Source organism: Chlorocebus sabaeus, chromosome 11, assembly GCF_047675955.1.
Source record: "Chlorocebus sabaeus isolate Y175 chromosome 11, mChlSab1.0.hap1, whole genome shotgun sequence".
Lineage (NCBI taxonomy): Eukaryota > Metazoa > Chordata > Mammalia > Primates > Cercopithecidae > Chlorocebus > Chlorocebus sabaeus.
Genome location: NC_132914.1, coordinates 118,994,215 through 119,010,200, shown reverse-complemented (window position 1 = coordinate 119,010,200; position 15,986 = coordinate 118,994,215). Strand labels below are relative to the sequence as shown.

The 15,986-nt window shown below is 52.5% G+C and overlaps 1 protein-coding gene across 3 annotated transcripts in view; it reads right to left on the bottom strand.

Moving 5' to 3' along the window:
• The window catches only part of TMEM120B (transmembrane protein 120B), a 74,604-nt gene that overhangs the window by 16,374 nt on the left and 42,244 nt on the right, over positions 1-15,986 (bottom strand). For 2 of the 3 annotated variants that reach the window (XM_073021174.1, XM_008005003.3), the window contains exons 5-6: positions 15,727-15,822; positions 5,734-5,823 (exon numbers count right to left, since the gene is read on the bottom strand). In XM_073021174.1, the coding sequence (XP_072877275.1) occupies positions 5,734-5,823; positions 15,727-15,822 (186 nt within the window). The remainder of the gene's footprint in view (positions 1-5,733; positions 5,824-15,726; positions 15,823-15,986) is intronic. The other variant, XM_073021175.1, reaches the window with a different exon arrangement.

Below are 15,986 nucleotides of genomic sequence, written 5' to 3'. Positions count from 1 at the left end.
CCCCAGGGCTCTGGGCTGGTTGTGTGCACATGTGCTTATATAGCCGTTTTATTGTGATGTAATTCAGATACCATACAATTCACTCATTGAATATGTACAACTGAGTGGTTTTTAGTATATTCATAGAGTTGTGCAACTGTCACCAGAATCTATCTTAAAACCCTTTTATCACTGCAGAAAGAAACCTACACCCATTTGAAGTCACTCTCTGGGCCCATTTCACCAAATTAGTTAAAGCTTGCAGGGGAGGCCGGGCGCGGTGGCTCAAGCCTGTAATCCCAGCACTTTGGGAGGCTGAGGTGGGCAGATCACGAGGTCAGGAGATCAAGACCATCCTGGCTAACACAGTGAAACCCCGTCTCCACTAAAAATACAAAAAATTAGCCGGGCGTGGTGGCGGGCGCCTGTCGTCCCAGCTACTCAGGAGGCTGAGGCAGGAGAATCGCCTGAACCCAGGAGACGGAGCTTGCAGTGAGCCGAGATCGCGCCACTGCACTGCAGCCTGGCAACAGAGCGAGACTCTCTCTCAAATCAAACAAACAAACAAAGCCAGTTAGAGGCAGGCACCCTAGGCTGGCTCCCTAGAAAAGCAAACATGATCACCAAGTCATTACTCATTCTGGCCCAGAACTAACTGTAATAGACAAAGGCTGTTTTGCCCAGTTGCAGATCTGCTTTGCCCCTGTGGGGAACCATATCACCCCCACACTCAGTCCGGGTGACTGGAATAGAGCTCAGTCTTATACCCAAGCACATGATCCCCCAGCCAACCAATCAGGACCCTCTGCGGCCCTCTGGCAACAGTGACTGGCTCTCAGAGATCAGTAGGTCACCTGAGCCTGGCCAATCAGAAGTCTGTGTCAAGATTCCAACTGGGGTGGAGTGAGGTCTGTCAGCTCAGGGGTTACTTTTGGCGGGAGGCCCGCCTGGGGGCCGCTGGGAGTCATCGCAGGGGAAAACGGAACAGGGAGCTGGAACCGGGCCATGAACATTGCCTGAGCCCTTCTGACCTCCTTGAATGGAAATTCCCAGTGACATGGGCCCATGAGACCCCTTCAGGTTTAGCCCCTATGGGATGAGTTTCCATCATTTTCAAGTTTACAAGAGAAGCTGACTTGCTTATTGTGCTGAGCTGATGAGTGGCATCTCACTTGGCAGGCACCAGGCACAATCCAAGGGTGGCTGCATCTCCCGATGCGGAGTCCCCACCCCTACCTGCTCCCCTGACCACACCTCCCGTCCCAATTCAAATCTCAGGTACAGCCAGAACTGGACAAAAGCACCTCCATCAGACCAAAAGAGGGCAGCAAGCACCCAGGAGGCCCGCAGGGTTCAGCGATGCTGTCTCTGGAATGCCGTTGTGGCCCCAGGACCCTTCCTCATGGCAGAATTTGGGTTTGGGTCACTTCAACAAAGACCATGGGGTGTTGACAGCGCGCACCAGCCCTGAGCGGATGCTTCGGGATGAGAAACTAGAGTTCATCCCAGTCTCACCTCCCACGGCCTCCACACAGGCTCTCCTGCAAGGGCTTCTGAGCCACTCCCTGGTAAAGAGCGGGAGGGGAGGCCTCCAAGGCATCTCCCTTGCCTGCCCCCAGGATCAATCAGCCCTGAGGAGGAGCTGGGGGAGGGCAGAGGCTAAATCTCCAACAGATGTGGAAGATGAGTCACAAGTTTGAGTCACTGGGATTTAGCCCACCTGCCTTGCCCCCTCCCCCACCAGCTGGCCCCAGCTCCTGTAGTCATTCTATTAGGTTGGTGTAAAAAATGACTGCAAAACACAAATACTTTTAGACCACCCTAAATAGAAGATAACGCATCTGTTTGCATGTATTCGGGCCCAGAGGCCCTATTCCAGACTCCACTTGCCCATTCAAACCCCTTCCTCAGACCACCAAGGGGAGACAGGCCTGGAGGAAAGGTTCCATTGCAACCTCAAGTTCCTTGAACTATATCTGCCATGAAAAGGTCTGTAGTAAAAAAAAACTCTGGGCTGGCTGCGGTGGCTCATGCCTGTAATCCCAGCACTTCAGAAGGCCAAGGTGAGCAGATCACCTGAGGTCAGGAGTTCAAGATCAGCCTGGCCAACATGGTGAAACCCCATCTCTACTAAAAATACAAAAATTATCTGGGCATGGTGGTGGGCACCTCTAATCCCAACTCAGGAGGCTGAAGCAGAACTGCTTGAACCCAGGAGGCAGAGGTTGCAGTGAGCTGAGATCGCACCACTGCACTCCAGCCTGGGTGACAGAGCAAGACTCTCTCAAAAAAAAAAAAAAAAAAGAAAAGAAAAAAAACCTCTGTGGGTGCTCCCAGAAGGCAGTGTGTGAGTTATCTTGGAGTCCTTAGTTCAGTGTTCGGTACTTAGGAGACGATCAGTAAATGTCTGATGAATGGCAGACGGAGAGTAGAGCAGACTCACACGAAACTTTCAATTACAAGCTCAGAGACAACCATCCCTGCTCTCCTGTCAGAGAGTGAACTCCAGGAACTCTGAAAAGCTCCTGCTAAACTGTTAGGCAAGGGAGGCTGGCTTTGGAACTCGTTTTTGCCCCATTAGTGGCCCTCTCTGTTTTGCTGGAGAGCCCCACGCCTGCAGAGACCTCTGCTTGGTGCTGCTCCCATCTCTCTGGTCATCCCCCATCCACAGCATCACATTAGAATAAAAAGCTGCCCAGAGTAACTCTTACTAAAGTGTTAATGATTGCTAGAGGCATCACATGCCCCAGAGAACTCTTTTTTTGAGACAAGGTCTCACTTGCCTAGGCTAGAGTACAGTGGCCTCAACCTCCTGGGCTCATACGATCCTCCCACCTCAGCCTCCTGAGTAGCTAGGACCACAGGTGTGCACCACCATGCCTGGCTAATTTTTTTTTTTTAGACTGAGTTTCGCTCTTGTTGCCTAGGCTGCAGTGCAGTGGCACGATCTTGGCTCACCGCAACCTCAGCCCACCAGGTTGCAGCGATTCTCCTGCCTCAGCCTTCCTGAGTAGCTGGGATTACAGGCATGCACCACCACGCCCAGATAATTTTGTATTTTTAGGAGAGATGGGGTTTCCCCATGTTGGTCAGGCTGGTCTCAAACTCCCGACCTCAGGTGACCCACCCGGTTTAGCCTCCCAAAGTGCTGGGATTACAGGCATAAGCCACCACACCCGGCCCATGCCTGGTTAATTTTTTAATTTTTAAATTAAGACAGGGTCTTGCCATGTTGCCCAGGCTGGTCTCAAACTCCTGGGCTCAAGTGATTCTCTCACCTCAGCCTCTCAATTAGCTGGGCCTATAGGCACACACCACCATGCCCAGGTAATTTTTTTTTTTTTTTTGGTAAAGATGAAGTCTCATTTTGTTGCCCAGATTGGTCTCGAACTCCTGGGTTCAAGTGATCCACCCACCTCTGCCTCCCAAAATGCTGGGATTATAGGCGTGAGCCACCATGCCCGGCCTACACACTGATGTTTTCTAAATGGCTGTGTGCTACAAGGCTGCACTCCTGAGACTTCCTGTTGCCCTCAGGAGGCTAGGCAGGAGGGGGGCTTCTGTCCTTACCTCCAGGCTCTATGTTCAGGGGAGGGCAGGGACCTGCCATAAAAGACCACAAGGCAAACAAGCAGGAAGGTGGCACATTAGGTGGTGGGGGCTGTGCAGCTCCTGGGCATTCCTCACTAGTTCCCAGGAGGAAGGAGGAAACGGGAGCTTGTTACTTTTTATTTCAGGAAAGAACAGGAACCAGAATGGCATGTTGGCCGGGCGCAGTGGCTTACGCCTGTAATCCCAACACTTTGGAAGGCTGAGGCGAGCGGATCACTTGAGGTCAGGAGTTCGAGACCAGCCTGGCCAACATGGTGAAACCCAGTCTCTACTAAAAATACAAAAATTAGCTGGGCGTGGTGGCACGCACCTGTACTCCTAGCTACTCGAGAGGCTGAGGCAGGAGAATCGCTTGAACCGGGAGGCAGAGGTTGCAGTTAGCTGAGATGGCGCCATTGCACTCCAGTCTAGGCCACAGAACAAGACTCCATCTTGGCCAGGCGCAGTGGTCACATCTGTAATCCCAGCACTTTGGGAGGCCGAGGCGGGTGGACAACGAAGTCAGGAGATAGAGACCATCCTGGCTAACACAGTGAAATCCCGTCACTACTAAAAATACAAAAAATTAGCTGGGCGTGGTGGTGGGCGCCTGTAGTCCCAGCTACTCCAGAGGCTGAGGCAGGAGAATGGTGTGAACCTGGGAGGCGGAGGTTGCAGTGAGCTGAGATTGCATCACTGCACTCCAGCCTGGGTGACAGAGCAAGAATCTGTCTCCAAAAAAAAAAAAACAGAATGGCATGCTGAGGTTCCAATGGCCCCCCAGAAGGAATTAGACCTTTGGAAAATAGGTCCTCCAGGTGGCAAGTCATGGGTTTTAACTGGGTCTCAAGACTCAGCTTAGAGGCAGGCAGGGCAGGAAGGAGACCGAGAGAAAACAACAGGGTTTCTTGCACTCAGAGCCCTTCAGAGATGGGGACCAAGGGAATGCTCAGTCTTCCCTGGACTCACTCAGCACCACTATGACACGTCCACTCCCCCATGGGACTCTGAAACAGTCCAAAGACGAGACATGGCTTGCCCAGGGTCACAGGGCTGCTCAGTGACAGCACTGGGACCGGAACCCAGGAGTCCACACTCCTAGCCCGGCCTCCGTCCTCCCCAGCATCATCTCTCTGGTGGGGCAGGATTGGCCTAATACCCTCTTCACCTGTCCACTCTCCCCTCTATCTCCCCATGGAAGACCACCCATCTACTCTTGTCACCAAAACCCATCCATCCTCCGAGTAATGGTCTCCCAGTTGTCCTCTGGGGAACCATTCCTCTCTTGACACTCAGCTTCTCCGCTCCCAGTGACGGCTATCAGGGTGGGTGTGAGACTCAAGTCTGGCCAGTCACAGCACTGCAATCCTTGGTAACAGTGACTGGTTCAGGGATAGGTACATGATCCATTCTGCACCTGGACATAGGCATTGCGACCCAGTGAGAGTCTTGGAAGAGAGGAATATGCTCTGTGTGCTGGGAATGCTATAGTGACATGAGCCTGGAGTTGCTGGGTGCCCCACTTGCAGCCTGAGATAAACACAACACAGAAGGCAGAAGTGAGAGATGGAGAGCACCTGGATCAAGCCTTACCTGAAGGTAGAACAATGGGTCACCTCTTTTTTTTTTGAGACAGAGTCTTGCACTGTCCCCAGGCTGTCGTGCAATGGTGTGATCTCAGCTCACTACAACCTCCACCTCCCGGGTTCACGCTACTCTGCCTCAGCCTCCTGAGTAGCTAGGACCATACCCGGCTAATTTTTTGCATTTTAGTAGAGATGGGGTTTCACTATGTTGGCCAAACTGATCTCCATCTCCTGACCTCGTGATCCGCCTACCTCGGCCTCCCAAAGTGCTGGGATTACAGGCGTGAGCCACCACGCCTGTCCCGGTCACTTCTTTTTATTTGAAAGTATGTTTCTTATTGTGTTAAGCCAGTCTGAGTTAGGTCGTCTATTGCTCATAAGCAAGAGGCTGATCAGAAACAAGAGTTGCTGCATCAGCAGCATCAGCTTTCCACCTTCCTGGATCTGAACAGTCACAGAGCAACCCCCCAAGGACGAGAGGAATGCAGCCTGAGGGTGTCGGCCCCCATCTGATGCCCCTTGTGACACTTCCGTTTGACTCCTCTTGTGCTCCCCACAAAGCCAGGCCCCCAGGTACCTTGAGCCGTTGCTGATGAGAATACTCTCCCGAATGGTCAGGGTGCAGTAATACCACACCAGCAGGAAGTTGAAGACTTCATCAGTCACCCTGTGCAAGGAAACAGCCCCCAGGAGGGGTGCGGGCATGAGAACCAGGCACAGCCATCCCACCCTCACCTCACAGAGCAGCAAACCAGGCGGAGGGCTGCCCACAGCACACACCGCCTCTGGAAGCCCTTATGACACCAGGGAGGCAGGGGGAGCTTGGTCTCTCAGGCATCTTGTCCAGGCCCTGCAAATGCCTCTGCACCTCCTCATCTTTCTCCCTGAGTCCCACCTGTGCTTCAAGCTCTAGCTGAGTCTTCCCCTCCTTCCCTGACCACTCAGCCCAGGGCAACCTGTCTGTCTTCCAAACTCTTCCCGTGTGATGTGAAATTTCTGGTGGGATGTTAATGGAAGGACTTTAAGAATGGGACACCTGGCCAGGCGTAGTGGCTCCCGCCTGTAATCCCGGCACTTTGGGAGGCCGAGATGGATGGATCACTTGAGGCCAGGAGTTCGAGACCAGCTTGGCCAACATGGTGAAACCCCATCTCTACTAAAAATACAAAAATTACCAGGGTGTGGTGGCTCACATCTGTAGTTCCAGCTGCTTAGGAGGCTAAGGCAGGAGAATTGCTTGAACCTGGGAGGTGGAGGTTGCAGTGAGCTGAGATTGTGCCACTGCAATCCAGCCTGAGCAACAGAGTGAGACTCTGTCCCAAAAAAACAAAAGAATGAGAGACTTAATGTTCTATTTTAGGTTGCCCGCAGTGTTAAGATATAAACTCCCGCCAGGCGCGGTGGCTCAAGCCTGTAATCCCAGCACTTTGGGAGGCCGAGACGGGCAGATCACGAGGTCAGGAGATCGAGACCATCCTGGCTAACACAGTGAAACCCCGTCTCTACTAAAAAAATACAAAAAACCAGCCGGGGAGGTGGCAAGCGCCTCTAGTCCCAGCTACTCGAGAGGCTGAGGCAGGAGAATGGCGTGAACCTGGGAGACGGAGCTTGCAGTGAGCTGAGATCCGGCCACTGCACTCCAGCCTGGGCGACAGAGCGAGACTCCGTCTCAAAAAAAATAAATAAATAAACTCCCTCTGTCCCCTTAAAGCATCTGTAAACTTTGTTACACGTATTTAATACAAAAATTACCTATGGGCCCCACCGTCTGTGATGTTACAGTGTTAGAGTAGGTAGCTAGTCAGACAAAAACAGGGCCCCCTCCAACCAGGAATGTCAGGCGACCATCAGGTAATGATCAAGTGGTTGTTAATTGTCTCTCTAAAATAATAATTGGCCGCACCCAGTGCCAGGGAAAGGCAGTCTCCCTACAGATAGGAAAAGCATGAAGCTGGTGATCAGCAGCCTCCTGGTAAAATCTCAGGAGCTGGGCAAGTGGGCTCAAGCATGTGCACTAGGAGGCAAAATGACAGGTACATGACCTTCCAGGGACATTCCACCAGCAAAGGGAAGAACGCCTCAAGTGAGCATGTGTGCAACTCCAGGAATCACACCGCGCACGCGCCCCTCCCAACTCGCAGGCCACTGCGCATGCAGACAGCCCACCCCAAGGGAAGAATCAGAAAGAGGGTTGCCAGACCCCGGAAGTCTGCCAGCATATACAACTCCAGGTCAAAGGGCACACCGCATACTTGTCCTCCAAGATGCCCACTCAGCCCTCTTCCAAGTGTACTTTTTTTTTTAAGACAGAGTCTCACCCAGGCTGGAGTGCAGTGGCGCAACCTCGGCTCACTGCAACCTCCGCCTCCCGGTTTCAACCAATTCTCCTGCCTCAGCCTCCCGAGTAGCTGGGACTACAGGCGTGCTCCACCACACCCAGCTGATTTTTTTTTTTTTTTTTTTTTTTTGAGACGTAGTTTCGCTCTGTCGCCAGGCTGGAGTACAGTGGCGGGATCTCGGCTCACTGCAACCTCCGCCTCCTGGGTTCAAGTGATTCTCCTGCCTCAGCCTCCTGAGTAGCTGGGACTATGGGTGCACGCCATGATGCCCAGCTAATTTTTGTATTTTTAGTAGAGACGAGGTTTCACCATGTTGGTCAGGACAGTCTCGATCTCTTGACCTCGTAATCCACCTGCCTCTGCTTCCTAAAGTGCTGGGATTACAGGCGTGAGTTACTGTACCCAGCCTGATTTTTGAATTTTTAGTAGAGATGGGGTTTCACTATGTTGGCCAGGCTGGTATCGAACTCCTGACCACAAGTGATTCACCCAACTCAGCCTCCCGAAGTGCTGGGATTATAGGCATGAGTCACCGCGCCCAGTGGCTTTTCATTCCTGCTTTAAAGCATTCTGTTTGTTTGAGATGGAGTTTCGCTCTTTCGCCCAGGGTGGAGTGCAATGGTGCTCACTGCAACCTCCGCCTCTCAGGTTCAAGCGATTTTCTTGCCTCAGCCTCCAGGGTAGCTGGGATTATGGGCACCTGCCACCACGCCCAGATAATCTTTGTATTTTTATTTTTATTTTTTATTTTTATTTTTTATTTTTTTTGAGACAGAGTCTCGCTCTGTCGCCCGGGCTGGAGTGCAGTGGCCGGATCTCAGCTCACTGCAAGCTCCGCCTCCCGGGTTTACGCCATTCTCCTGCCTCAGCCTCCCGAATAGCTGGGACTACAGGCGCCCGCCACCTCGCCCGGCTAGTTTTTTGTATTTTTTTAGTAGAGACGGGGTTTCACCGTGTTAGCCAGGATGGTCTTGATCTCCTGACCTCGTGATCCGCCCGCCTCGGCCTCCCAGAGTGCTGGGATTACAGGCTTGAGCCACCGCGCCCGGCCAATCTTTGTATTTTTAGTAGAGACAGGGTTTCACCACGTTGGTCAGGCTGGTCTCAAACTCCTGACCTCAGGGGATCCACTTGCCTCAGCCTCCCAAAGTGCTGGGATTACAGGTGTGAGCCACCGCACCCGGCCAAGCTTTTTAATATACTTTCATTCCTGCTGTAAAACTTGTTTCTTCTTCTGCCTTACGCCCCTCGGTCAAATTCTTTCTTCTGAGGAGGCAAGAATGGAGATCGCTGCAGGCCCGTTCGGATTGGCTGCGGGGAACGTGAATACCACCACCACTAACACTAACGGGACGACTTTAAGAACAGGAGACTTGGCTGGGTGCGGTGGTCACACCTGTAATCCCAGCACTATGGGAGGCCGAGGCGGGTGAATGAGACTCCATCTCAAAACAAAAAACAAAACAAAACAAACAAACCGGGAGACTAGATGTTCCATTTTAGGTTGTCTGCAGTGTCAAGCTATAAACTCCCTCTGTCCCCCTAAACCATCTGTAAACATTGTTACATACACAAAAAAATCCCTGTGTGCCATATTGTCTGTAACACTAACTGAAGAAGTCCACCTCCATAGTGACCAAAGCACAGGGCTGGGCCGCTCCAGCCTTGAAGGCGACAGACCCGGGCTATGGAGCCTGCTGTACCTGGTCAGCAGGGAGGGCCGGCAAACCGCTGTGTGGGGATTATCAGAGCCTCACCGGCCTCAGCCCTGCAATCTGTGAAGTGGGGAGGCCCACCCACCATGATAGCATCCCCGGGGAAAAGAACTCTGGGAGAGAGCCAGTGACAGACGCCCCTTTGAGGGCTTCCCCACCACTGCCAGTCTCTTTAACGAGGCGCCGACAAAGGTTTGTCTTTGGTAATTTTTTTTGTTTTTAGAGACAGAGTCTCACTCTGTCACCCAGGTTGGAGTGCAGTGACGTGATCATGGCCTTTTGTAGCCCTTAACCTACTGGGCTCAAGCGATCCTCTTGCCTCAGCCTCCTACGTAGGTGGGAATGCAGGTGCACAGTGCCGCATCAGGCTAATTTTAAAAACTTTTTTTGGGCTGGGTGCAGTGGCTCATGCCTATCATTCTAGCACTCTGGGAGGCTGAGGCAGGTGGATCACTTGAGGTCAGGAGTTCAAGACCAGCCCGGCCACCATGGTGAAACCTCGTCTCTATTAAAAATACAAAAAATTATCTCGGCGTGGTGGTGCGCTCCTGTGATCTCAGCTACTTGGGAGGCTGAGGCAGGAGAATCACTTGAACCCAGGAGACAGAGGTTGCAGTGAGCTGAGATCACACCACTGCACTCCAGCCTCGTAACAGAGTGAGACTTTATCCCAAAAATATAAATAAATAATAAATAAGTGGCTGGGCGCGGTGGCTCACGCCTGTAATCCCAGCACTTTGGGAGGCCGAGGCTGGCGGATCACAAAGTCAGGAGATCGAGACCATCCTGGCTAACACGGTGAAACCCCGTCTCTACTAAAAATACAAAAAATTAGCCGGGCGTGGTGGCGGGCGCCTGTAGTCCCAGCTACTCTGAAGGCTGAGGCAGGAGAATGGTGTGAACCCAGGAGGCGGAGCTTGCAGTGAGCGGAGATCGCGCCACTGCACTCCAGCCTGGGCAATAGAGCGAGACTCCGTCTCAAAAAATAAATAAATAAAAATAAATAAATAAATAAGTGACCATGCCCTGGGGAGGCCCAGCTCCCTCCCTTGCCACACTCATTTCCTGTTCAAGTCATATTGGCCTCTGATGTCCTCAGAGCTGTGCTTCTGAGACTGTGGACGCTCTGTGGTGCTTCCAAAGTCATGACGGGCACCATACACTGCCCTGCTACTCTCAGGCACCGTCCTCAGCTAGTGTCCCCAGCAGCCCTGCGCAGGAGGTGCATGTCTTCTCTCTGCTCTCCAGGTGGGGGGTGTCAGCTCAGGAGAACAACTGACTCACCCACAGTCCCACAGCCGGGAAGAGGCAGAGCCGGATTTGAACCGAGGCCCTAAGATTCCAGGGTCTGTTCCTAACTCTCTTGAGACAAACTTTGCGAGCAATGGTTCAGCAAGGTGTGGGCAGAGTGTCTGTTGTCTGCGACCACAAAGTAGGGTCACAAAGCTTCAAAGCAGTTGCATCCTTTCATTTTGCCCCCAGGGCCCTTATAGTTGGTGAAAAGCATCTCCCAGTTTAGGGAGAGAAATGGAGGCGATGGGGGGGCTTCCCTCCCTCCCTTTTATGCAGACAGACTGCACCCAATGGCCATTTCTGTTCCCATATTGGATAAGTCTGTGTGACACTGGGAGGTACGTGGTACCTTCCCTGTTGGGGTCAAGGACAAAGACTTCAGGAGTTTGAGACTAGCTTGGACTGGTTGTAGCAAGACTCCACCTCCACCTCTGAGACAGAGTTTTTGCTCTGTTGTTCAAGTGATTCTCCTGCCTTGGCCTCCCAAGTAGCTGGGATTACAGACGCATGCCATCACGCCCAACTAATTTTTGTATTTTTTGTAGAGACGGGATTTTGCCATGTTGCCCAGGCTGGTCTTGAACTCCTGGGCTCAAGCGATTCTCCAACCTCAGCCTTCCAAAGGGCTGGGATTACAGGCATGAACCACCACACCCAGCCCATCTCAAGAGTCTTAATCATTGGCTGGGCGCGGTGGCTCAAGCCTGTAATCCCAGCACTTTGGGAGGCCGAGACAGGCGGATCACGAGGTCAGGAGATGGAGACTATCCTGGCTAACACGGTGAAACCCCGTCTCTACTAAAAAATACAAAAAATTAGCCAGGCGAGGTGGCGGGCGCCTGTAGTCCCAGCTACTCGGGAGGCTGAGGCAGGAGAATGGCGTGAACCCGGGAGGTGGAGCTTGCAGTGAGCTGAGATCCGGCCACTGCACTCCAGCCTGGGCTGCAGAGCGAGACTCCGTCTCAAAAAAAAAAAAAAAAAAGAGTCTTAATCACATCTGCAGAGTCCCTTCTGTAAGGTAACTCATTCACAGGCTCTGGAGACTAGGACATGAACATCTTTGGGGACCATTATTCAGCACTAGGCAGGGACTAATTATTGGGAACTTACAACCTTGCAGGCATTTTGCATCGACGATCACTCTAGATCCTTGGACACTACAGAACTGGTTCTTAAAGCAGGTGCACTTACCACATCCCTGTCGGCATGACTTCCAGCTGCCAGAACCCACCACTCTAGGTGTTCCCGGGGGCTTTATCAAGCCACCAGCATCTATTCTGCTGGTGCTAGATGCAGATCAGAAGGGTGGAGCAATTAACACCCTCTGGGGACAGTCCTCAACTGCCCCAAATGATAGCAATTGGTGGATAAATACCCCAGCTCCCTCACCCTCAGGTGGGCTAACTCTGAGGCATGTTCTACGCTGTCCCCCCATTCCCTAGCAGTATTGAGCCCCAGCTGCCCGCAGGATAATGCTTTCTCGTCTCACTTCCCACTCCCATACCAGTGTCTCCTGAGATCACCTCCTGAATAAACGACTGGCACTAAAATGCCTGTCTTGGGGGTCTCCTCTGGGCCAACCCACACTAAGACAGTACTACTTCCCATTTTACAGATCACGCAGACAGCAAGCACTGGAGTAAGGTCCAAACCCAAGCCCACTCAAGCCAAACTTACCTCTGACTACCTCTTTCCTAGCCTGGTTCAAACCTGATAGAGGACAGTCCTAACCAGGCACAGCCTCTTGGCCTCAAGGCAGCAGAAGGAGGCTTCCAACTCTCCTGCCGCCTCACCAAAGCCTCCAAACGCCTAAGTAGTATGGGTGGAGGATGTCCTGGAGCCTGCAGAAAAGTTGAGGAGGCAGACACAGAGAGGCCCAGGACTCCACTTCAGGTCACACAGCTCATGAGTGGCAGAGCTGGACCCAGAACCCTGCAGGTCGCTGGCCATGCCCAGCTGCGGGCTTAGTGGTACCAAGAAGGGCCTCTGGGTGGGGAGCCTAGCCAGGAAACCATTCCAAGGGGGGCAAGAGGAAGAAAAGAGAATCCTGCTCCGTGGATGCACTGGCTATGAAACTGTGAGCCTTTTCACGTGTACCCAGTCTTAGCACAAAACAGTGACGCTAACCAGTGCTAATAACCAGGCACCAGTCTAACCAGTCTCCAGACACAGCTTCTGCCTTCCAAGCTGCCCTGCCAAGTAGCTCCTGTCGCCCTCACTGTATCTGTCAAGAAACTAAGGCTGGGAGAGGTTAGTCACTTGCCTAAGGTTAAACAGCAGGGCAGGCTTCCCAGGGGCACCGGCACAGAGATGAACGGCCCGTCCAATCCCCCTCCTCTGCCCCATTTTTAGCCTATGGAAGGTATACTGGGTTGAACAGCATCCTTCCAAAATTCATGTCCACTGGGACCTTATTTGGAAACGGGGTCTTTGTAGATGCAATTAATTAAAATGAGGTCATACTGTGTTAGGGTGGGCTCTAAATCTAGCGTCTAGCTTCCTTATACTAGGGAAGGAGGCCGTGTGGCGTGGTGACAGAGACAGAGACAAGTGAAACACAGCTTTAGGCTGAGCAATACCAGGGCTTGCTGGCAATTCCCAGAAGCTGGAGAGGTGAGGAAGGGTCCTCCCTCTGCGAAGCCTGTGGGGCAGCACGGCCCTGCCACGCCCTGCTTTCAGACCGCCGGCCTCCAGAACTGTAGGAAACGTATCTGCTGTTTTAAGCCCCCAGTCTACGGTACTTAGTTACGGTGGCCCTGGGAGATGAACACAAAAGCAGGTAGGAGAAAAGGAGACTCCCAGGCCCTCGGGGAACCTTGGGCCTCAGGACAGCACAGGTTTGCCTTTGGAGGGCCCTGGAGGGCCCTGTGCAAGGGACTCCGGCTGCACACTGACAACGTTTACCCTCTTTGAGGGGGGTACATGAGGGGTGTTACAGATGTGCGCAGCCTTTGCCCTCGTGGAAACAGGCCAGGCTCTGGGCAGCAGGCGAGCATGGGCCCAGGGCCTAAAAGAGCCTTTGTTTGGGCATTCAAGTGGCCAGACCAGCAGCCAGACGCCCAGTCAAGCACCTGCCAGGCAATAAACGCTTGGCACGTGGGCCAAATGCCCAAGCCGTACTTGGCCGCTTCCCCTGGGTTTTGTTCCAGAGAAAGGAACAAAACCCCTCAGGCAGGGCAGCAGCAGCCCACAGCCTCACGGCATGGCTGTGCCCCACTCGGATGGCACCAGCAGCCGTGGAGCCCCCCAGCAGCGCCTCTACATGCCAGCCAGGGTGGAGCTTCCACGCACAGTGCCAGCTCCCTGAATTGTCACAGCCTTGTGAGGCAGAGACTCCCGTCACCCTTGTTTTACAGATGGAGAGACTGAGGCTCCCAGAGGGAACCTGCCCATAGTAACAGCCAGTTGGTCTCAAAACTGTCTTTTTCTTTTCTTTTCTTTTTTGAGATGGAGTCTCACTCTGTTGCCCAGGCTGGAGTACACTGGCGCAATCTTGGTTCACTGAAAGGTCCGCCTCCCAGGTTCACCGCGTTCTCCTGCGTCAGCCTCCCAAGTAGCTGGGACTACAGGCGCCCGCCACTATGCCCAGGTAAGTTTTTTTTTAATTTTTAGTAGAGATGGGGTTTCACCGTGTTAGCCAGGATGGTCTCGATCTCCTGACCTTGTGATCCGCCTGCCTTAGCCTCCCAAAGTGTTGGGATTACAGGCGTGAGCCACCGCACCCCACCTTCTTTTCTTTTCTTCTTCTTTTTTTTTTTAATAATTGGGATATAATTCACATACCATAAAATTTGTTCTTTTAAAGTATATAATTTAGTGATTTTTAGTATATTCAGAGTTGTACAACGATTACCTAATTCCAGAACATTCTTTTTTTTTTTTTTTTTTGGAGATAAGGTCTCGCTCTGTTATCCAGACTGGAGTACAGTGGCACAATCTTGGCTCACTGCAACCTCTGCCTCCCAGGTTCAAGTGATTCTCCTGCTTCAACCTCTTAGCTGGGATTACAGGCACCTACCACCACTTCTGGCTGATTTTTGTATTTTTAGTACAGACAGGGTTTGACCATGTTGCCCAGGCTGGGAGAACATTCTTATTACTCTAAAAAGAAACCTTGTACCCAGTGGCAGTCATGCCCTCAATTCCTGCCTCCCGCAGCCCCTGGCCACCACTCACCTACTCCCTGTCTCTATTTGCCTGTTCTGGGCAGTTCTCAGCAATGGAATCCTACTGTGTATCTTTTTGTGACTGGTTCTTTTACTCAGCATCACGTTTCCAAGGTTCATCCATGCGGCACCCTGGGTCAGTGACACAGCTTCATTTCTCTCTCTCTTTTGTTCAGACCAGGTCTCCCTCTGTCCCCAAGGCTAAAGTGCAGTGGTGTGATCACGGCTCACTGCAGCCTTGAACTCCTAGGCTTAAGCAATCCTCCCACCTCAGCCTCCCAAAGTGCTGGGATTATAGGTGTGAGCCACTGCACCCAACTAAATAATTTCATTTTTTATCTTTGTAGAGACAGGGGTCTTGCTGTGTTGCCCAGGCTAGGCTCAAACTCCTGACTTCGAGTAGTCCTCCTGTCTCCCAAAGTACTGGGATTACAGGTGTGAGCCACCATGCCCAACTTTTCATTTCCCTTTATAGCTGAACGATATGCCACTGTACGGACAGACCACAGTGAACTCCTTTTTTTTTGTGGTGGGCAGGGGACAGAGTCTCGCTCTGTCACCCAGGCTGGAGTGCAGAGATCTCAACTCACTGCAACCTCTGCCTCCTGGGTTCAAGCGATTCTCCTTGTCTCACCCTCCCAAGTAGCTAGGACTAAAGGCATACTCCACCATGCCCAGCTAATTTTTATATTTTTAGTAGAGATGGTGTTTCACCATGTTGGTCAGGCTAGTCTTGAACTCCTGACCTCAAATGATCTGCCTGCCTTGGCCTCCCAAAGTACTGAGATTACAGGCGTGAGTCATCGCACCTGGTAATGAACTCTTTCTTAACTAGCACAAGGCCTTTCCAGCAGCCGTTTAACAGATACTTGTTGGATGGAGGTGGGACAGACAGGACTGGCATTTCCCATGAGAAATGGCCCCTCTCTCCCCTACACCTCATCACGCCAAACAACACAGAAGCAGGAGAGGCCCTGGGTCCCCTGGATCCCTCTCTCTTGGCCCCCACCTGATGTCTGCATGCCCAGGCCCAGGCACACACGGCCATACCCACTACCTGTAGTGAAGGACAAATCGACACGCCACGGCACCCAGGAGCAGGATGATGGTCAGGTAGAGCTTGAACTTCTCATACTCGTCCTTGTAGGCAAACCTGCCACGACAGACACGCCCAGGGGAGTGCCCCTTACCGTGACTATTCCAGCACCTGGGCATGGCCCTCAGCCCCATCAGACCCTTGTCCTGCAGCCACTGCCATGGCCCATAAGGACCTTTCCATCCCACTAAAGGAGAGACCTGGCCTTGACAGATTGGTGG